This window comes from Eleutherodactylus coqui, chromosome 3, assembly GCF_035609145.1.
Source record: "Eleutherodactylus coqui strain aEleCoq1 chromosome 3, aEleCoq1.hap1, whole genome shotgun sequence".
Classification (NCBI taxonomy): Eukaryota; Metazoa; Chordata; class Amphibia; order Anura; family Eleutherodactylidae; genus Eleutherodactylus; species Eleutherodactylus coqui.
The window spans coordinates 195,054,240-195,078,024 of NC_089839.1; the positions used below are offsets into that span (position 1 = coordinate 195,054,240).

A 23,785-nucleotide genomic window follows, 5' to 3' on the forward strand; every position below is an offset into this window, starting at 1 on the left:
TATACCCATGGTCCGAGCTGTGTCCCCAATGAACAAGACTAGAAAAAGATTTTACGGTAAGTACAAAAATCTCATCATTGTGCATGTTCCTGCACTATAATAGTTTCTCTGTATACTTGGGGGAACACTTGAACTTGCATCTTACAGTAATTTTCTGCGCCATTCATCTGGACAACCACCTTTCTGAGGGTCCCTTTGCCCATATTCCGGATACTTAAACGTATTTTTCTTGTAGTCAAGAGATGAGAAGAAAGCAGAACTTCCTGTGCACACAACGGACAGCGGGGAGAGAAGAAGACGCCGTAAAGAGCAGCCTGCAGAACAAGCTGCTATTGAACCGGAGGCGCCGTCTGTTCCTGAAGTTCAAGCAGCATTGGATCCTACATCTCAAGCAGATGACCCAGAACCAAGATCTGAAAGTCCCATTGATGTAGAACCTGCACCTAATCCTACCCAGGGTGTTAACACTCGGAGATCTTCTCAGGCGCAGGTTAGTAAATGCACAATGATTTCTGGAACTGCCAGGAGCAGTACTACTTGGTTAGACAGTGTTAGAGGGGTTTGTGTCAAGTTATGAAATTTATTCCCTATTCACTGTATTGGGGATAACTTTGATTGGTGGAGGTCCTACTGCTGAAACCCTAAACAACCCGGAGAGCAGGGTTCCAGATGGCCTTTAAGTGCATGGAATAGAGGTTGCACAAGTGTGCTGCTGCTGCTCCATTCACGACTGTGACAGTTGGAGATTGCAGGTGCTAGAATTTGGTAATCTACAGCGCTGTCATTGAAGTGAATGGAATGGCGGTATGCTCATGTTATCTCTGCTCCATTCACCTGGTGACCAACCCGGACCCTCGTTCTCAGGATCAGTGGGGGACCCTGCAGTCGAACTGGGCATCAACGTTAACCTGAACGTTCTTTTTGCCTGGTTATCAGTCCGTGTGGAAGGGTCAACGATCAGGGAACAAACAAACATATGTTCGTTCACCGGCTGAGCGTGTCATTTTAGCAAGCATAAAAATGCTCTTTGGTCAACTGCACATCTCCACATTTAAACAGGAATATGTGCACTGCAGCCAATTGATGTGCGTGTATGGGGACAAACCATTGTATTAGCAGTCTTTCATCCCCATACATGCAACGCTCTGCCTTGTGAACAGTAGTGAATGAACACTGATCTACATGCTTTCTCAACCAGTGCTTGTTGCAATAGTCCACTTGTTAGCCCATCTAGAAGGATCCTTGGTTCATTACATGTTACAATTTATTGCACAGTTCATTGTAAGGATGTTTTATTTGTTGCTTCATGTATAGCACAGCATTTTAAAAAAAAAATCCGGCCCCTAAAAGTTGTAGTTTGGCTGTAAACTTGGCGTGCACTTACATTGCAGGCAGATATGTAAATGATTAGAGTTGGGGTGATTAGATGAACGGTCCTGTCACCCGAGTCCCTAAAAGTGGTTCCCCCCCTTGGCCTATAAAAAGGCTCTCAGAGGCTCCTTGTGTATAGTGACCTCTTCTTCCGCTTGTGTAGAGCTTGTTGACCACTAGACGGCTTTACGACACAATCCAAGAGATTTTGCCCATGTAACAGTTTGAGGAGGCACATTATGGGTATGTGAGAAGCTGGATGGTCGTATCGACTAATTGCCCACAACCTGGGCCACTCTGATCAGACTGTTAAAAGCCTTTGAGACTAGTAGATGTCTGAGGGCGCACACAAAGCAATCAGTTTCAGGAGGCCCTCAACAAACTACCAGTAGAGAGGATCATCTTACAATCACGAACAGCTCACTGTTTCGTTGTCCACCATCCAGAGACAGGTGGCACCATCGTTACAAGCCCTGTGTCTTCCGAACCATTTCCAACCGCTTGGCTGAAGTACCTTTTGGTCTTATGGCAATCATTACATGTTGTGCCTTTGACATCCACCCACTGTCGCCTCAGTTTGCTGTGTTGTGAATCATGAAACTGGACCGCTACGGAGTGGAATCGGGTTGTCTTCAGTGATGAATCCAGGTTTAGTTTAGGCACGGACAATGGCAGAGTTGGACTCTAGAGACCTAGGGGTAAACGCCTCAATCCCGCCTTGTGTGGAGCGGCACACTGCCCCCACTGCTGGTGTGTAGATCTGGGGGGCATCGCATATGACAGTCGGTCCCCCCTAGTAGTGGTACGAGGGACAATGATAGCTCATGTACCTCACATTGTAATTGTTGTATTGTTTTGCATTTATCCATGCCTGAAAGTGCTGCGGAATAAGTTGGCGCTATACAAATAAAGATTATTATGTACAGGACATCCTGCAGCCACATGTGTTCCTCTCATGGCGACTTCAAAGAGGTATTTTCCAGTAGGATAATGCTCAGCCACACACACAAGGGTGACACAACATTGTCACACTTCTGTGGCTGCCCGAACACAAGATTTATCACCAATAGAACATGTGTGGGATCATCTGGGACGCCAACTTCAACAGCCTATGAGTTTGCTCTATTTAAAGGCTCAGTTACAGCCAATGTGAGGCGATGTTCAGCAGGAAACCATGCAGAGCCTGTATGCCTCCATTCTCGCCTGTATCGTATCTTGTATTCAAGCTAGAGGTGGCACAGCAGGGTACTAGAGCCTCCATGCCCGCCCACCTGTATCACATTTTACATCCAAGCTAGAGGTGGCCCAACAAGGTACTAGAGCCTCCATGCCTGCCCATATCACATCTTGAATCCAAGCTAGAGGTGGCCCAACAGGCTACTAGAGCCTCCATGCCTGCCCATATCACATCTTGTATCCAAGCTAGAGGTGGTACAACAGGGTACTAGAGTCTCCATGCCCGCCCGTATGACATCTTGTATCCAAGCTAGAGGCGGTACAACAGGGTACTAGAGCCTCCATGCCTGCCCATATCACATCTTGAATCCAAGCTAGAGGTGGCCCAACAGGGTACTAGAGTCTGCATGCCCGCCCGTATCACATCTTGTATCCAAGCTAGAGGCGGTACAACAGGGACTAGAAACTCCATGCCCACCCGTATCACATTTTACATCCAAGCTAGAGGTAGTACAATGTGGAGCTAGAGTCTCCCTTCAAGGGGTCAGTTTTCTACAATAAATTCTATCCTTTTGTTACAATCACACAGAAAAAGTTTTAGGAATCAACTGAAACTTTCTCTAAGTGCTTGATTTATTTATTTATTTTCTTTGACAAGGAGTGTACATGGAGTTTAGGGCTTACAAAATGTTTCCTTTTTGTTTAAATTAATAAACCAAACTTTTATGCAAGATCAAAAGATTTACTGTGAATATTTTACATAATATATATTTACATATTTTACATTAATCTGTTGTATTTGGTTTCATAGGACATCAATTCAGAGAAACCCACCCCTAAACCAGTTCCACCAAAATCAACCAGGCCTCGCCCCAAAAGCCGCATGTCTAGATACAGAAGTGCCTCAGCACAGAGGTTAAGAAGACAAAGACAAGCGGTGGCTCAGCAAGTAGAGCTGGCACCCCCAGTGCCGGAGGAAGGGACTACAAGTTCTGCCACAACAGAGCCTGGGACCACAGAAAATCTCGGATTAGGTGATGCTCAGCAGGGCTCAGAGTCCCCTGCAGCTACGCAGTCGGTTACACAGCCAGCACGTTCTGGCCTTAAATACCATAAAACTAAAAAGGTTGGTTAAATGTAATGTTAAAATGTCTTAATTAGAATGTATCCCCACTACCACTTGGAAATTGATCGTATCTTTTTCTTCTCCAGTACCTAGTTACAGAGTGGTTAAATGATAAGGTGGAGAAGCAGGACTGTCCCATTGATCACCCTTTACGGATTACTACAGACCCAACTGTTTTAGCAACCACCCTTAACATGCTCCCTGGACTATCCCATTCCCCATCCATTTGCACCGCTCCTAAACACTACATACGCTTTGTGTCTCCGTATATGCCAGAAAGGCGAAGGAGACCTCCAAAGGTGGATGGCACTTATGGATCATGTAAGAAGGTTAGTGTAGTTCTTTTCCTATCTGTTTAGTTTAATTTGCCTTTAAATTATCACTTGATGTCCTGTGTGAAGCTAACTTGCTATATAAGTGTAAGTTTGTGTTTTTTTTTTTTTTTTAAATCAAGCTGTTTTATAATTTGTAAAAGTTTAAGGATTATTTCCATGATGCAATATTTATTTCATGCCACAGTTACACCATTACATTTTTTTTTTTTTTTTTAATTTCTGACCCCAGCGCTGGATTAAGCAAGCCATGGAGGATGACTTCTCACAGCCTGAAAGCTCTGTCCAGGAAAACCCCCAACCTTTATACCAAAGCAACGAGAACACCTCCTCTTCGAATGATCCTAGTGGAACCAATACAGGTATGGGAATGTATTTTACACATAGGAATACTAGCAAATAAGCCAGGTCATCTATCGGGGACCTAAGGTCTTACTCGGACGTCTGATTTTTGCTGCAATTTCTGGGAATGAAAGTCTGTTCTATAGATCTGAATGGAGTTTCTGCATCATCTATATATAATAAGTCAAACTTCATTTATATGATTGAAGCTGATGGGGGGGGGGGGGGGGGGGAACGGTACTACAAATCAATATATCTGATATGTGAAGATACATTAAATGGCAAGCATAAAATGTCTGGAAGGGTGGTCACAAAAATCAATGTCCAAATTTAAAAAAAATCAGTTCTTCACCCATAAAATGAAAACAATTTGTCCTAGAAACCTGATCATGGTCTCATTTTATTGATGATGCTCTTGTCCAGAAGTATTTCTTTAACCCCTTTTAGTTATGATTCATGTATTTAAAGATGATAGTACATTTTCACTGCTGGTCGTGTTCTGGATTCTTAAAATCAATATGTCCTGAAAACTCAAGTTCATGGCTACATGCCGTTATCTCTGATTTTAATGTCAATTTCTTTTGTTGTGTTTATAATCGAAAAACAGCCAATGTATGGTACTGAATGTGTTTTCATAAAAATTTTGACAAACCCATGATGAAAAAGTATGAGAACAACAAAACTCTGATTAATTACAAGAAATGTGAATTACACAAAAAAATGATTTATTACAAAATAGAAGAATATGAGTATTAAAGGGTATTGTACTAACTAACAAACATAAAAGAAATAGAATATTTACTTAAAGAGGTTTAGAGAGGGCGGCTTTTGCAGTATCAGGGTAATGTTTCCTACATTCTGCTACGACTTGTAACAACAACTGGCGTTCTTAGTTTTTGGTAATACTTTGAATTTAAATCTTGGATCAATTTGACCCCCCTCTCTGCTGTGTCATTTACAACCTTTAACTTTTCTACTATCATTTTACCTTTCAAGTAATCAGGGTTTTCAAACCAAACACTCGGATCACTTACCAAGAAAGAAGTTGCAATTTTGAACTGTTTAAAAAAAAACCCCAAAAAACACTAAAGTTTGAGGAGAAATAAAAAAAAACAAAAAACTATTTCCTTGATCAACAGTGAATGTGCTTCTTCAAGGCTGAGTTGTGTCCTTACATTTCTGTCATTAATTCCTTTTGAACCTACTGCTCTCAAGAAGCTCCTTTCAGAGCCATTTTTTCCCAAACTTCATCCTTCAAAGTTTCATCAAAAAACCCAAATGCTATTTGTTCTGAATTTAGATACCACAGGTGATTTTTATAAATTTGCCTATTGCTTTCTCTGATACCTCTTTATCAGTTTTAACAATTGCAAATCCTGGTTGGGGGCCATAGCTGCCTTGGGGGCATTAAGCGAAGCTTTCACGTAAATGTCAACAAAAACAAACAAATTTGGCGTATTCCATTCTTTTCCACATAATTCAAAGGAAACTGATCCCAAAAAATATACATTTTTACTGAACAAATGGCTTTGGCCATCCACCTAGCCAGATGAATGGCACCAGGTACCTTGAAAGACGTTTCTTCTTCAGTAGTACATTACCAAACAATTAAACCTAATTCGAGAAATTCTTTAGTCATCCCCGGGCTGCTGCTGTTTTATGGTTCAAAAAATATTATATTCTTTGACAAAGAATTTATATAACAATCCAGTGGTTTCCATTTGTCGCCACAGTCATTTATCTGGCCAATAAAACAGATTTCCATGAACCAGTCTCCGTTTTTTAGTTCTAAAAGAAAGCTTGGAATCTCATCAGGATCATTTATTGCTTTTAATATATTTATCGTCAATACCACTTTTGTATTTTTTTTGTCTATCTAAGATCACTTAGCTTGAAACTTAAAAATATCTGGTTGAGGGCCAGTGGTAGAGCCAATTTTGCAATCCAACACTGCCTTTAACAAGACTTCTAAAATGTGCTGACGACATGCCAGGGTATACAAGATTTTTCCCATACACTTGTACTAACAGAACACATGTTCCTCTGATACGACCCGTGTTTACAGCAGTGGTATCAAACACATCGCCTCAAATTTTTTTCAACTGCCCCCACTCTTCTACTTCAGAGAATACAGCTTTTGCCTGAGTGATCCCCATGCTATTTTCAAGCCGAGGTAGTCCGATCAATTGATCTTCTTCCCACAGCTAATGAGAATAGCTAGCCTCTCTACACTTTCTCTATTCAAAATATTTGGAAGCAATTTTCCATCCCAGTGTAAAACAGCCTCTAAATCAGAATTTTTAAACCTACTTTCAGGCCCCCTGTCCACGGGCGTTGCGGTATCCCACGGCAAATCTCAACCGCGGGAGCCGGCAGGCGGTTCTCCGCAGGTCAGCCTATCGGATTGAATTGCTGGCCGCGAGTGGAGAATCGCAATTTTTCCCTCCTCGTGGACACGGGGCCGGCACTTTCCATAGCCGGCGAAATCACTGCCGTGGACAGGGGGCCTTAATTAGCTGGACTCTTTCCTGTAGAAAATGTTGTCTATGAAGTTGCACTATACTCCTACTTAAGGCTAAAATGTCTACATTTTCACCTAACGCCTCTGCAGTAGCTGATATAATTCGCACTGCGTCCCTGTCCGACATATTACATCTATCCAACAATGACGACAACTTTTTGGTGGTAATTTCTTTACTTCCTCTCGAGTATTTCATTTTCTTTGCACTTGGCTACTCTTCCTGATGTGTTCCTGGGATGTCCTCAAATTTATCTTGTCTCCTCGTCTTCTGATGAGCTGCTCAGAAGAAAATCTAAGTCTACTTGTTTGTCGCCTGAAAAATAAACAACGCAAAAATAGCCTATTAGAATCTCCCCTCTAATAAAACGACATTCAATTAAAAATGTCTGAAATACGTGTTAAAGTACAGATTAAAAAAGTGGAAAGGAAAAATTAAAAAGAGAGCAAACGCACCTACTTGTTGGGATTTTTCCAATCTTGCGATCTGAGCTGATTTTTCTCTCTTCTTAGTTTTTCCACTTGCACAAATCTTAAGTCAACTCCTCCCATGCAGCCAGGACCTCCCTTTTGTCTCTGGAGTAACAACGCCCTGTCTACTTCAGTAGTATTGATGAGTGCATCCTGATGAGCAATATCGAAAAGGTCATCAAGGGTTGTCTTGAAGGCTTCCACCTTTTCATTTTGAGCTGCACTTGAAGTTCTGCCAGCATCTTTTTTTTGCAGTTTTCTCCACTGTTCATAATGTTTTTCAAGCTTTGCAACACAATCTTTTAAGTGTCTTGTTGGAATCTTAGATTTCTCCCAGAAATTTAATACTTCTTGGATAGTAAGTCTTGAAGCTTCTTTGATGCTCAGTTTGACTTGGCGCGTATTATAAAACAAACTTTGCAACACTTGAACATTCGATGGTAACTTACTACTAGTAATTTGATGATATGCGTACCCAAACAAAAAAATCTTGTCTTTATGCCTTAGGCTGCCTCTCCACAGGCGTTTTTACATTGCGTTCCTTGCAGTGATAATCCAGCCGCAGGGAACGCAACGCACTCTTTCCATAGCGTTGCTATGGAAAGCGCCGCTCCCCTGTCCACGAGTGAAGAATCATAGCGATTCTCCGCATGCTGCGAATTGCCGCGATTCTCCGCGGTCAGCCTATCTGTTGGGTAGACTGACTGCGGAGATCCGTCTGCAGGCTCCTGCTCCCGGGCGGGATACCGCAACGCCCGTGGATAGGGGGCCTAAAACTCATGCTAGCTGCTGCTTTGGAAAACAAAGGTTCTAAATCCATTTTGATTGAAAGTCAAAACTGAAAAAACTAGACAAAGTTTACCACTTTTTTTTTTCACTATATAAACAAAAATGCCCTGAAATCGTGACTTCAAGGTTGGTGAGGCACGGGTTAATGTTATCCAACTGATCTGAAACTTTAGGAACCTCATTTTCTTACCACTTGGCAACTTTAAGAAGGGTCCCCCAAAAGACATTGCAAGGAAATTTTTTCTCCCATATGCCCTGCGACCACCCTACGTACAAACAATCCTCTGCCAAGCTCTGACGAGCATGCTTTCATAACCCTTATTACAGCAGATCAACTTTCAGCCTAAGGCCGAATTCACATGCGTATTTGCACAGTTTTTTTTGGGCATTGCGTATATGCGCAGACAGCTGCGTTTTTACTGTACTTATTTTGCATGCAAAAGAACCCAGAACCCAGAACCACGGTCACAAATATTAAAATTTAATTAAAATTAAAATAGAACATGCTGAATATTTTTTGAGCAGTGGAATTGCGCATGCAAAATACATGCTTGTGAACGAACCCATTGCAATCAATGGGTTCTATTCAATGCGTTTTTCGCAGCCAAATAGTCGTGTGTATCCGGCCTTAGAAGACCTCCAGGCTATATGTACACCCTTGCTATAGACACAGCAGAAATCTACATTTAAGCACTGATCTAAGCATCACTGCAGCTGTGGATTTACATGCAGCGCAGTCTCAAACACTTTGGATTCTGCATCAAGAAGTGATGTCACACATAGTTTTACAGTGCATGTTCCCATTTAATGAGACACACAGATTTTGCTGCTGCAAATTTCATCTTATGAAATCTAGCTTCTGCTTTTCTACTTTTAAAAGCTGTCCTTTTTAAGGACATGGAGTCACTCAGGTAGGGAATTGTTTCAGCCAACCAGAATTTTGCATTAACTTTCCTGGCTAAAAACAAAACCTCAGTAATAAATGGACTATCGGCTCTCCTAGGAAAGAAAATCGTGTTTTGTATACAACAGACATAGTTTGGGATCATCAGGAATGGACACCCCCATATAGTCGATGAAAAACTTCAGACTTCGAGCCCAATATCCCTGAATGTTAGGAAATGAGAAAATGTGTCCGAAAAGCGGTAGCACTAGGACGTCAGGGAAACCCGGCTAGAACTTACTAGGTCTAGAGGTCGTATAATCTCTATGCAAAATGCATAGTTGGGTCATCCCTTCAGTAGTTGGGTAATACAAGTGGTGGAGAGCTGAAAACTGATTTAATACTGTTTTATTTCTGTCCCATATTTGACCCGGAATATATTACTGGTTCTCTTATGATTTTTTTTTTCTGTTTTACAGACCTTACAGCTCCCTTTAAAAAATGGAAGATGAAATACATCCTAGAAGAAAATTCGACAATGTTATCCAGTCCTGTGCAGTTCCCCCCTGCGCTTCTTAACTCGGTGACAACAGACTCTCTGAGCCCAATGCAGACCACACCCAGCTCTTCCCTTCCTGGTGAAGAGGAATCCCGATATCCGTATGGACTTATGTTCTCTCCCATCCCTTCTCTTGCTACTAGTCGTTGTAATACTCCACTACAGTTTGAGGTAAAGAACAAATTGTTCTGTATGCTTTAGATTGTTGTAACCTGATTTCTCTAAAGGAGTTGTACCAGAATTACCTCTCATCACCTATCCAGTACAGTGAGGAGGAGATTGAATGGGGTGACAGTCATGCAAACACAGTGCCGCTCAATTCACCTTCAGTGTGTATAGAGTACAAGTGCTTGGCAATTTCTGTCAGCCCCATTGAAATGAATGAAGCAGCGGCGATGCATACTAAGTCACTTGTTCATTCTTTCTGATATCACTGTTATGTGGTGGAGGAATGGCTGGTGAAATGACCTCACAGTGACAGGAAGAGAGGGGAGGGGGGGGGGGGGAATCCCTGTTCACGGGAGCGCTGGGAATTTGGTCGGAGAGAATCTCACCAAACAAACTTGTATCATATGGGTGATAAAGGGTTTGTATCAGAATTGCCTTTTAAGGCTGCTTTCATGTGGCCAAGAAAATCGTGTGAGATTTGTGCATTGCAAGGCGCACAAATCTGAACCCCATGCTTTTCAATAGGGTCGTCTACATGAACTATACCCCCTCTCACACACCCCACCCCCATATCTTTATCCCGCAGTGCAGGACCAATCACGGCATGTCCCCTCTTTTGGGCAGTCCCTCAGAACACCTTGCCGATTGTTTTCAATGGGGCCAGCAAAAGTGTTGAAAACAATGGGAAATGGTTGTTGATCCTCCGGCATGGCCGTAAGCCGCGCCGGTAGATCGATACTTCCTTGAAGGGATGCGAGGCATTAACACACAAACGCCTTGCATGCGTGGGGACGTTGCACGTTGGCCAGCTTGATATTGGGCTGAGTTTCACAGCCCCGATATCGCACTCACCCCTGTGAAATTGGCCTAAGGCGATGAACTCCTTGTGACTGACTGATATTACATTAGGCTTTAGTCATAAGACGTTAGGTTCAGAAACTAACAAACCGTTCCAAGTCCTTGTACACTTTCTAAACTGCAGGTTCTTGAAGCTTAGTCATGTGTTTTAAAGATGGTACTTCATTAGGGCATATGGACGTTATAGAACAGGGTCGTTTTATTATTTTGTTTTTTTACTCCTGCTTTTCCGCGGAAAATGGAAGCCTACCACATGGAATCTGCACTAAAATGGAGCATGCTGCGATTTATTTTCTGCATGCGGAATGCGGAAAACAAATCCACATGTGTAAATTGAAGTGCGGACACCCATACTTCCCTATGAGCGACTTGAACTGCAGATGTTTGCAAATCAAATCCGCCCATGGACATTGGGCCTAAGCCTAACTGCACATGGAGGAGCGAAATATCGGGCTGAGAAACTCTGCAACATGTGGTTTATCACAGCGAAGGGTGTACACTAAGGCTAATGTCACACAGGGCGGATTTTCGTCGGAAATCTCGCGGTTTGGCCGCAGCAAAAACCGCGAGATTTCCGACGGGAGAGCCGCGGCGGCTTTGAAGCGCGCGGCCGCGCTGCGGCCGGCGCTCCCATAGAGGAGAGCGCGGCCGCAGCAAAGAATGGACATGCCGCTTCCTTTGAAACCGCGGCTGCGGCGGCCGCAGCCGCGGTTTCAACCGGATTTACCGCAGCAGATTAGCCGTCCCCGTGTGGACGAGATTTCTGCGAAATCTCATCCACACGGCTGGCTAATCCCGGGATTAGCGGCCGCGGGCGGTTTTGCCGCGGGCGGATCTGCTGCGGCAAAACCGCGGCAAATCCGCCCTGTGTGACCCTAGCCTAATTCTTCATTTAGATGGGACGACTATCGGCTATACGACTGCAGGAGTGCTGACATCACTGCTAAGCTGACGCTCGTGCAGAGTGTTGAGACAGGCAGAGCAACGCTGACTTCTTGTGGCTTCTCGTTCAGTGCTTCACATTGTATGTGAAGCGGGGAGTGTTTCCACGTAGCGAGACATCAGAGATCCTGTGATGATTTTTTTGCTGGTGGAAAGTGAGCAGCTAATGGACAACGATGTTTTACATTTAGACGTAACGATTATCGTGCATTTTTTGGCACAATAATCGTCCCGTGTAAATGGCCCTTAATAGATGCTGGATGATCTACGTTTTAAATGACTTGGCTAAACATTTGTTTCCTTTGCGGTGAATGTTTTTAAAAATTTTAATAACAATTTGCTTTTTCCTTCTAGAACATTTCCTCCCCTGAAAGCTCCCCGGTGCACAGGCCTGAGTCTCTGTCCCCCGAGGTACTTATCTCAATGTGTGACTTAGTGGATATGTGAGGAAGCTGGGGGGTAATGAAATCATGTATTAAAGTTTTCTTCACATAAGGCTAGTTGATCGAACAGTGCCTCTTACATTAGTCCTGAAATATCTGTGGATAAACAGCAGGTGGCACTGTTCTCACATTAGTCCTGGAACATCTCAGGATAGAAACAGGAGGTGGCGCTCTTCTCACATTCGTCTTGGAATATCTGGGGATAGAAACATTTTGTGATAAGTAGAAATACAAAACAGAATCTGATAATTATGGGCTGGATTTAACAATATTTTCGGAGGGACAGCCTCTTTAAGACTTTACTAGCTGTCAGTTGTTAAGAGCTGTACGGTTTGCCTAAAACCATGCAGTGAAACAACTAACAGCTAGTGAAGACTCAGTTCATCAGTCAGCCACACAATGCCAGATCACCGGTGGAGTTGTTGGCCACATTGCTAGCACAACCCCACAGCATGGTGGCTGTGCCGACCACTACCCTAACACTAACACACTCCGATGTTGATCATTTGGGTCTTCAGTAGATAAATGGATTTCACTGACACACTGGGGTCTTGTGTAAATGACTAGGATTTGATTCTTTATTCCATGTCATACCATACATGACTCCCAGTGTTTCTCGTATCTCTTGTTCAGATCATTTATGACTTCTGTGTAGGACAGTAGTGTGTGAAGATGCATACCATAATATTATTCTACATCTTTAGTGTCAGACTAGATTAAAGGGGCTGTCTCATCAGATTGTCTTTTCCCACAGGATAGGGAATGATTGATCAGTGGGGAGGTCTGACCTCTGGGGCCCCACCAATCCTGAGAATAGGGGACCCGAATGTGTTTGCATGACTAGTGGTCAAGTATGCACACAGCTTTTCCATTCATTTTAAAGGAACTGCCAGAGATAGCCAAGCGCTTGAACTCTACTATCTCTGATGGCTCATTGAAATGAATGGAATGACAGTGTGCATGTCCCACTCTCGCTGCATTCATGCAGGGAGCTTTGACATCGGTGAAGATCCTAGCAGTCCAACACCCCCTGGATCAACTTGTTATCCCATGGTCTAAGGATAGGGAATAACTTTATTTATTAGTACTGCCCCTATTGAGTCCTAAAAGATGATTTTGTTCCGTCTGTGTTTCGTTTTCCAGCCTTGTCTTCGTACTGATACGGATCTGCCAAAAGCCAATTTATTGGATATATCCATTGAGAATTGCCAGGAACAGCAATCTACCATCGGCACAGCTCTCAGTGATCCTGCTTCTCAGTCTCCAAGCACGTCTTTACCATACAGTGGCGCATCAGAAGTCAATGTTTTAGGAAAAGGAGGGGAAGGGTCAACGCTGCTAAGAACGTCGGAACAGACTTTCCGGACTGAGTTCAATTTAATGTATGCTTTCTCCCCTTTGAATGCAATGCCTCGGGCTGATGGCTCATTACGTGGGTCCCCACTAGTGGGGGAAAGAAAGCCTTCCCAATCAGATATGTACTGTGGCTCTCCTGTAGAGGCCTATTATACTAGGCCTGTTCCTGGACTTTTGAAAGAATCAGCACAAGGATCTATGTCTCCTTGTAGTGAAAGGACTTGTGAGGGGATCAGATCATCTCCTCAAAATCAACCTCAAAGGAAAAAGGTAACAGACATAAAAAATAATGTATCTACTAGTAATGCAATTACGCATCCTTTATGAGACCGTGGCCACTCAGCATTTCTAAGATGCAGACAAAAACTGTGCGGACATGCGTGATTGATAATGACCTTATAAACAGCAGTTGTAACTGCGGAACTGTGAGGCCATTAATTTGAAAACTGCATTGCAGTAAAACTGCATGCCTGTGTGGTTTTTGGCCACAATATTATCTTGGCCACTAAGTGGCTGCCCTAGTAGTAGTGTCTGCATGGCAACGAATGCCAGTTTATGATCTTGTCATCCATGAGATCAGGCATGTTATTGAAGAAGGCAGTCATGTGTACAGTCTGTTTTTACAGTTATACCTCTGGTCAGTTTTTGATATTCACTTTATTAGCTAATATTGATGTTTAAAGGTCCTTTCACACACAGGTCACCTGCCCATGCAGCCAGTTCCGACCACTGAGCATGTTGGTCAGTGCTTGACTGTTTCACATGGCCAGATGATTTGCATTATGGGGATCAACGATTGTTTCCAATTTCATTCGTCCCTACACAGCTGCTATTGGTTGGCTGCACATCTTCCTGTTTCATGGCTAGAGATATGCGGACAACCAGTGAGCATTTTTGTCCTCGCCAAAATGAGCCAATCAACTGACAAATAGACATTTACTCATTTGTCGTTTGTTCTTTGGCACATTTAAATGGCTCAGCAGTCAGGCAAACAAAGGTTTGGATGAATACTCGTGCTAGATCGCTGGGCCGTATAAAGTAACCCTCTGGGCCTGGACAAACAAAGATGGCTACACTGCTTGTCTGACTATCTGATGCCCCTTGTGTGTTAGTATGCACCATTAGTCTAAGACATTACACCTGCCTTGATTAACCAGTGCTGTCCACATAACTAGTTCTGGCCAGTCAAATCAGTATGTTGTGTCTTAAGCCTCCTGCACACGGGCGGATTTGCATTACAAAATCGGGAGCAGAATTCCCCCTCTGGATTCTGCAGCAAATTCAGCCCATAGCATGCTATGAGAATATGCAATTTCCTGCCCACGAGCAGAAATGGATTGTGATTTTTTTTTTTTAATTTTTTTTTTAATTTTTAATTTATTTATTTTTTTAATTTTTTTTGTTTCTTCTCCCGCTCGTAACGGAAAAATTGCAGTATGCTGCCATTTTGTGCTGGCTGTGCACAGCTGGCTTCCATTGAAGTCAATGGAAGCTGTCCATCCTGCGCCCATTCTGCAATCCTCATTGCAGAATAGTTGCGGCAGCCACGTCATTACCATAGCGCCGGCACGACGTCCTCTGTACTGCACATGTGCTCCAGCCAGCACATTCGCCACAGGGGAGACGACTAGCAGGGATGTAAGCTGGGGTCGCCGGCCAGGCACCAGGTCGAACTCCGCTGCGGGAATCCTGGTCCGATCCGCCCTTGGACTCCCAATGCATATTAATGCACAGTATGCATCAGGCAGTTGGTAGGCCATCTTTGTTTGTCCAGGCCCAGAGGGTTGCTTTAATTTCATCTTACACAAAATGCTGTGATTTTACTTTGAATGCTAATGTAACACTATTTTTTTGGATTTATACAATGCAACCCAGGTCATGTGTTTTGGACTGTTCCTCTGTGGGGTTCTCACACTGCAGATCTGCTTGTGTGCGCCCCTGTGTCTGCAGTACTGTCAACAGAAAAGTGGCTTTTCTGGAAGTGTAGAATGGACTATGCTGAGGAGCTCTACTGTAAGGATATATTTACATGCGCCAGTTTTGTGACTTTTTTTTTTGTTTGCTAAACTCTGGCAGAAACGCATGTGTTTAAAAACTCTGGCAGCATTGTTGAGGTTCTGCTTAAGAGTGGCGGTATCCATGATGAAATTAAATTTTGTAGATATGAAGCCAGCTGAGAGCTCCAGTATGAGCACAGTGCTCCCTCAGCTTCCCTGTAAATAAGCCCTTGAATGGTTTGGTGCGAATATATTGGCCAAGACAAATGCAGTCACCCTTCTAGCTGCATAAAACCCAGGAGCCCAAGTCCTTTTTGGTTTGTCTTCTCATGCCTGTGTTGCGTTATTTCTTCTGGACTAGATCCTGCAGAATGCGTTATTTTATCCATCATTTATCATAGCACTGGCAGCTTCCTTGAAGGAGTGGTTCAGGATTAGAGAAACATTGCTCCTTTCGCCAGAAAGCACACTACACCTAGCAATGGTTTGTACCTGATATTGCAGCTCAGCTTCATTGACATGAAGAGGCCTGAGCTGCAATACCATGCACAGCCAATAGATGGGCTGCTTAGCGAAGTGGACAGCCATATTTTTCTAATTATTGAAACACATTTAATTCAGTTTGCAAAAAACCCTTACAATGTGAATTCTAGTAGATCACGAATTTTGTTGCACCACACTTATATTCCTCGATTTATGACTCTCTCTTCTCCTCGCAGAAGGTGTCGTTGTTAGAATATCGAAAGCGAAAACAAGAAGCCAAGGAAGTCACGTCTTCTCCAGGCGGGGACATTATACGCTGTGCTGGGACCCCAACACGTCAGAGTAGTAATGGATCTATTTCTGATACAGACTTGCCAAGTGCTTTGCAGCTTCAAGCTCCATCTTCCCCACCAAGCGGCTTTTCTTCTCCTGTTCACCCCTCCATGCCTCAGATTGAGGACGTTAGCCCCACGGAAAGAACAGTCAGCTCTTCTTCCCACAGCAAGCAAACGGAGAGCATCAGCAGCAGATGGTAATGAAAGCTTTACTTGGCACCAACACAGTGTCACGTTATTCTATAACTTGATTTGTGTAGGCTTTATGGGAATGTATATACAAACTAACACGAGACAAAACCGTATTGCTTGCCTCTGATTTCTCTCATTGAGCCTTGTGTTCCCGCAGATCCTGGCTATTCCATTATTCAGTAGACAATATAGATTCATAAGTGCTTGATTTGATCGTCTAATTAAGATGGAAGGCTGCAGTGTGTTGTTTTTAGGATATTTTTTATGCCTCTGCAGGTCTTTTGGCAAACACAAAATGCAATGTGTTTTGATTTTATGACTTTATGTAAACCTATTTATTAACAGGATGGTTCCAACATCAGTAGAGCGACTACGTGAGGGGCAGGGATTCCTGGAGCGGGTTTTGAGAAGTGGAGTTAAGGTGTTGCAAAGAGGGGAAGTGTCACCTTCAAGGGAGAGCAGTCTGGACAGAGAGTCAGGTAAAAGGTTCTTTTAAAATCTTTGGGCCTCAGTTGATCACTACTGTTTAAAGGGATGTTACCATCTTCTAAAGTAATGGCATGACGCTAATGTACGTCATCACTTTATGAGCAGTGAGGGTCTGACCTCCAGGGTCTCCACCGATCCTGACAATGAAGGGTTCCTTGCACTGTTATAGCAATGCATCACCTTTACTGATTTTTTAAAAAAAAAATTTTTGCCATGGGGCATTGCCCCAAACCGCTGTGAATTTAGAAGGAGACTCTGTAAATCACTGCTGTGGCCCCTTCATCCTCAGCATTAGTTGGGGTCCTAGAGTTCAGTTTCCCACCATTCGTAAATTAATGGCATAAACTAATATGTAATGACCTTGTAAGATTGTAAATCTCCTTTTAAAGGCGTTATCCAACAAAAAACATTTATCACCTGTTCAGAAATAGGTGAAAATGTTTGGTACCTGGGAACACCAGGGATCACCAGAACAGCACTCCCCCAAGTCATCTGAGAGAATGGTGAGGTGCATGCATGACCACTAAACCATTCAACTCTCTTGGGCTTGTTGCCTGGGTGCATAGAAGTGAATAGAGCAGTGGTCATACATCCACACTGCTGCTCCATTCTCCCCAGTGGGCCATTCTCATGATCCCTGAGAGTCCCAGCATTATGGGATTGTCTGAATCTGAATGACTGATAACTTGACTTCCAGATAGGTCATCAATATCTGATCAACAGAGCTCCATCATCTGGGACCACCGCTGATCAGTTGTTTGTGTATAGAGCTGAAAGCCGGGACAGCTCAATATATACTGTGCAGTGGCTCAGTATGGTATTGCAGGCACAGCTCCCATTTAAGAGCACAGGAACTGTTTGCAATGCTATTCTGGGCCACTGCAAAGTGTACAGAGCTTTATGCTTCCAGCTCTGTACACAAACACAGCGAAAAAGCAGAGGTACTTGCCTGTACTCGGTTCCAGCGTTGCAGTCCTATGGTACTTTGTTTAATTTGATCAATCGTTGTTGTGGAACTGCTACCACCTGAGTTGCAACCAGTCAGAGTTTGCAGCGGTAAAATACCATTCTCCTGGAGTATAAGATCAGGTGCCGTGTCTGGATATGCCACGAGAAAGACACCCAACCACTGCTACCTCAGTCTGCAGTGGTCAGGTGGTGCCAGAGCAAAGAACGAGTGGACTGCGGGGCTGCAGTGCTGGATCACCGGGTCTGAGAACGAGGAAGTACTACTGCTTTCATTATTTTAACAGAACTGGATTGATATAAAAATGGAAGTCTGGGTGTTAACATACCTTTTTAAACCTGATTTCCCTAACTTCACATATTCCTTTTGCTGTAGGACCATTTTTATCTAATCAAATTTTCATAAAACTTTTTACATTTTTTTCTCTTGTACAGAAGATGGAGATCCTGAGATGCTGAACATGGCTGTTTCTAAAGGACCAACAGTTTACAGCCCATCTAGATATAATTATCCGGTAACTTAGTCCTCTATATGCATAATATATCATTTGTAAATCGAATTGGTGGCATTCACTTTTAGGGACCTTTAAGATGGTACGATTGTCGGATGCTTAAGGTCCATTTACACGCAAAGACCATCTTTCAAACGATTGAAAGATTGACTGTTTTAGCGATCGTTTTGCATAAAGTGCTAATGGACTCTAATGTGGATTAATTAACACTTTATAATCTTCATTTGCATTTAAATGAGCCTCCCAGGGCTGTTTGCAGAGCTCAGCAGGTAGTCTGAGCTCTGCACACAGCTCCTTTGTTCTCCTATGGGCTGTCATCTGAAGGCAATGTAATCTCCGACTTTTGCTGAGAACACAGCATGCAGTCCCTGTTATCTACTCTCCGGCTGAACAATGGATTTTAAGCTCGCCTTTAAAATCATCATTCAGCCAAAAAGTAAACAATGGCAGTGTTACACGCAACGATTATCATTCATATGCCATTGTTTGAATGAATTTTGAGCAATAATTGTTGCGTGTATATGGGGCTTTAAGCTGTCCCAGCGATTATCGCTCCTGTGCTTTCACACAAGAGTAATTCATTCAAAATCCAATGTTGTTGGATTTTCATGCCTGCTGAAACTGAATGCCGAACGATAAGCGAACAAATCATCGTTCATCATTGGCAGTGCTTAGCATCCTTTTGCACAATCCAGCAATAATCTGAATCCTTATGTTTCATTATAAAAAGAACCCTTAGAGACTTTTAATTCGTGCTTTTAGGTTTTTTAGTAATGCAATTGTCTTTTTGCTCCTCAGTTCCTACAGTGCGACAGTCCTCAATCAGAACCAGTCAGCGTCCTCTCCCAGAATTCATCCCCTTTCCGTGGACCCACAGCTCAGCCTAGTGGCTACACCTATAGGACACCTCAGAGGACCGGACACAGCCACACTGAGTCCTCTGTTATTTCCTCTTCTTTCTCAAGTCCTCCCCATATTACTTCCACAGACTCTCCCACTGCTCAGAGCTCTGGGTATTACAACAGCCAGCAACAATACGGAAGCAATGCTGGAACATGTCCGCCAAGGAAAAGCTTCCAACACCGAGGCCCCAGCCGGGAGGCAAGTCCAGCCCAATTGCTCAGGACAGACTCTGTTTCCTCAGACTCACAAGCCAGCACTGGGGCTTCTACGAATTCCTCCACCCCACAGGGGTCGAGATCAGACTCGAGAACTATAACCGTGTCAGGCTCCAGGATAACTGCTGTGTCCAGTCCGCAGCATTATTCACAACGCGGGTCTGGCGTTCACCAATACCGGCTGCAGCAAATGCAAGCCTCAGGAGTAAAAACTCAGACTGGCCTTTCCTAGGACTGCTACAGAGGGAAGAACAGGATAGCACTATCCCTAAGCCATGCCTAGACCTAGAGATGGCTCAGACCTGCACCTGACGGGACCCGGTGTGTGTCGGTCTAGGACTGAAACAGGCGGAGGTTAAATTTGCTGATCACATCGGCTTCCCTCACTCTACACCTCTCACCTTGCAAGCAAAATAAAAACGTCTTGGGAAATCAACAAAATTAATGAAAAAGTTGTGTAGATCTATAATCATACAATTACTCGGTTTCTCTCTCTCCGTATCACCAGAAACCACCTGTAGTCACTTGTGCAGTAAGGACAACATTTATATGATTTAATTATAAAAGATAAATGGTTAAAATTAAAGATGAATTATAAGGGTGGGGAGAAGGGAGGGATTTAAAGAAGCACCTAAAAAATTGTAGCATCAGGTTATAACAGATTTTATTTTTTTTGTGCAGGCAGAGGGAGGGGGTAGAGTTCAGCCTAAGGAAGGGGGAATGCTGCGTTCATACTCTGGCCAGTCATTCCTAACATCTGCAGATCTGTCCTTCCATTCCTGTTTTGGTTCCACCACTACAGATTGGAATGACGACATCTGAAGAGAATATCTGAAGTTAGATTACGGATCCAGCTTTATATTTTTAGGTAAGGAGAAGTGTAAGATCTTGGCAGAGCAGTGTAGTAACTGGCTTTGGAGCAGCGTTGCCTAACCTGTCTTTCTCTACCTGTGGCAAAACTACAGGTCCCAGCGTACTCAGAAAGCCGCGGGCTTAAAGGTTTGGGCACGCTGCTGTAAGGTGCTGTGTCATAAATAAATCACTGATTCATAAGCTTGAAAAATGTTTAAAAAAAATGTTAAAAATCCAGAAATCTGCATGAAATTGGCAGCATCCAGCTGCTCAGTAACATCTGGCTTCCATGTTTTCTCGTAGGCATTCCAGTGCTGGCAACAGTTGTTCTGTGTCATTTTCGTGTACACCAGTGATTCTGCAGAGTTGAGTTTATAAATTTTTTTTATTATTTTTAATCCCAACTTCTGGATGGGCCAGTTACCATAGCTGCTGTAAATATAGAGCAGATCTGCCATGAATGAACCAGAAGCAGTGCTACATCTTGTACTGCGTAGCCCTGAGCATGGACGGTAGGCAGATAGCTGTACATAAATGTGCTTGATTCTCTTGTAACAACTGTACACAGGATTTTCATGTTCCAGGTAAATGCTGCATTGTACTATGCTGTATAGTAATTGACACCATAATGATATCTATATTTTTCTATGGAAAAAAAAAAGAAAAAATGTTTTGTTTTTATTGTTTCAAAATATTTGTTTTCTATCGTGCATTTAGAAGGCAGGGAGCCCAGCGGCGTAACATGTGGAGACCATTTATCGGCAGTGGCTGAGTATTTGCATTGACTGCTGGTTATGGTCACCTCAGTCAAGTGTAGGCGGCCACTTTTGACTGATTTGGATTTGTTTTCCCATAACTGTCAGGTAGCTCTAACCAAATGCAAATGCTGATCACTTTTATTTTGCGGATTTTCTTAACGTGTAACCGTTTACTTACAATGAATGGCCGCTATATTAAAGACCCCATCTAGTAGCACTTTGGACCTCCTTTGGCCTTCAGAATCGCAGCAATTCATTGGAGTGTTCATTCCACTAGGTAATGTAATTGTTCTGCAGGAATATTGGCCCCTGCGGACAGGAAGTTTCTTGTAGTTGCTGCTTATTCTGACTAGCTGACAGGAAGAGTTCATCTATTCACATTGCTTGCGTCAAGTTATGACCCTCCCATCAGCACGGTGCAACAGAGCTTACAATTTTTGCCCTCTGGACGCTCGTTTTTCTTAAGCAGCTTTTGTGTTGGACCTGGTTGTCTGCTGTTGGAACCACAAGTTGTGCGTTCAGACCAGTCTTGGATTCAGCTGCAGTTTGCTTGACTGTGCAGCACGTAATGGGCGGAACAATTCCTGACAGTCTTTTGACCCTTTTCGGTGACGAGTTGTTTCCCTCTACAGGATCCCATTTCGTTGGAGGTCTTTCCTTGATCACACCACTCTCCGTAGTTTCCACACTGCTGCGCGAGAAAACCCCACAAGGTAGGCAGTGAAGTTCTGGCCCCAGCTAGTCTAGCACCGATGACCAGGCCTTGCTGGAAGTTGCTCAGATCGCTGGATTTTTCACACAAACTGATCCATGAAAAACTTGTCGTGATTTTATTTTATTTTTTTTAATTCATTCAGCCCTCTGAAGTCACGTGATAATTTCCAAACAGGGAAGCTCCAATCCTGGGGCTCTAATAAAGTGGCCATTCAGTGTATGTCTTACAAGTAGTAGAGACTCGCATGCCAGGTTCTTACTATGGCATGTTATCTCCTATAAACCTCTGCTAACAGTGAGAGTACTGTGTGTTCTCTTATTTATATTGATAAGATGGAGCAGATAGTATACACTGACATTCGGGACCTAAGGTTAGGATCACTCGTGTATACTCTGCAACATCTTGGATAGTTTCAATGAATTTCTTGCATTGTGAGTTGAGCTTTGCACTTGGAAATTTGTCACTAGAAAACTGACAGCACTTTCTCTAGAGCCCCCCAGATATCAGCAGTGCTTTAATGGGAGCATTAACTGAGGTGACAGTAATGAGCAGCAATGGAGGGATTCTGTTTCTACAGGGAGCTGCGCCTCAAGGGTTCAATTCAACGGTTTTCTACCATTATCTTGTGACATGCCAGAAGAGATATTTAGGCAGTTCGGTATTCTCAATCTTCTTCCCTAATCATGTACACAAGAGTAAATTACTTGAAGTATTTTAGATTTGCAAATATTCAAGCTTCGGCGTCAAAAAATAAAAACATTAGTCCTCCAGTTTCAAAATCAAAAAGCGGAATGAAATATTGTGTAAAAACATTGGAAATACGGTAATCAAGGTTTTATTTTGCCGCTTCTGTTCCCTATACTAACTTAATGTAAGCGTCAGACATTTGTACTCAAAACTTATGTTTTGTTTTATTTTATTTTTTTTTGCTGTACTCTTGTTTTACTGCTTTGGGGTGGATATAAGCTAGAGCCGTACAGTAACGCCACCCCACCAAGTAAGACGTGTTACACCGCCCTCCCCCAGACTCGTTTACTTTAAGAATTGGCAGATGCTTTTATTTAATTTTCTATTCGGTTCTAAGCATTGTATGCTAGCAAGAAATACGGAACTTATAATCTACGGTGCTACACGGACTCCTTCTTCGATAAGATGATACTGTGAGTCTTTACCTTCTCCAATTCCCCCTTCCCTTCCCCATCCATTCTTTTCTCTCTTTCCAGGTCTCTGATCAGCAGTTGTCCTTTTATTTTTTATTTTTTTCCTATTTCAGTTTCATTTGGTGACTGTTATAGAGTATCGCCCATTGGATTAGCAATCACGTTTCCCTTCTATGAAATTTTATAAGAAAATTGAAGCAAAATTAAGGAAATTTTTGGTGATTTTTAATTTTTTATTCTTTTTTCCAATGTTTCATTTGAAAACTGCCTGTTTTTATTTCCACAATTGTACAACTGTGAGACTGGTTAGGGATGGAAATCACGTCACCCTTGTTTTGGGTCTTGTATACTGTATATTATGTGTGTATAAACATCACAGGGTCTGTACTGCAAGCCTCCACTTTCTGCTAGGCCTTGTGACGCGGCCAAATGCCTCATAATGGCTGACATGGTTTTTGCATTTGGCAGCACATTTATAAAGATAGGTCCGTGGGCCGAGGTCAGAGAAAGGAGCCTACCGCTATCATCACTCACGTGGAGTTTTTACACAACGATGTAACATTTGATCTTTCAGAAGAGATGTAATAATTTTGATAATAAAATACTTACCTTGAGTTTTGTCTCCTGTCGTTTTTAAAGAGTTCCTGTGGATTCAGAAGAATATCTGGCCATTATATGACTTGTATATTGCATTTATTACCACTTTTCCCCTCTACAGGTACCTTTTACAGGGGGCGCTCATCTGAATAATCGCTAAATAAAAACGAATGCAAGCAATAAATGTACCATATATGCACGGTTACCAACAGGGTGGCATGCAATAACTCACTAGTTAGTCCTTTTGTTTCAGCTCACCTAAAAAAGTTGCTGGTTG

The 23,785-nt window shown here is 42.9% G+C and overlaps 1 protein-coding gene across 5 annotated transcripts in view; it reads left to right on the forward strand.

Annotated features, from left to right (window-relative positions):
- SETD5 (SET domain containing 5) overlaps window positions 1–23,525 on the forward strand; it is a 116,526-nt gene extending 93,001 nt beyond the window's left edge. For all 5 annotated transcript variants that reach the window (XM_066596730.1, XM_066596729.1, XM_066596731.1 and 2 more), the window contains 11 exons: window positions 236–490; window positions 3,359–3,673; window positions 3,760–4,002; window positions 4,238–4,367; window positions 9,488–9,738; window positions 11,890–11,946; window positions 13,122–13,604; window positions 16,051–16,346; window positions 16,687–16,820; window positions 18,232–18,311; window positions 19,107–23,525. In XM_066596730.1, coding sequence (XP_066452827.1) covers window positions 236–490; window positions 3,359–3,673; window positions 3,760–4,002; window positions 4,238–4,367; window positions 9,488–9,738; window positions 11,890–11,946; window positions 13,122–13,604; window positions 16,051–16,346; window positions 16,687–16,820; window positions 18,232–18,311; window positions 19,107–19,658 — 2,796 coding nt within the window. In that variant the 3' untranslated portion in view covers window positions 19,659–23,525. The remainder of the gene's footprint in view (window positions 1–235; window positions 491–3,358; window positions 3,674–3,759; window positions 4,003–4,237; window positions 4,368–9,487; window positions 9,739–11,889; window positions 11,947–13,121; window positions 13,605–16,050; window positions 16,347–16,686; window positions 16,821–18,231; window positions 18,312–19,106) is intronic.
- The last annotated feature ends 260 nt before the right edge of the window (window positions 23,526–23,785 follow it).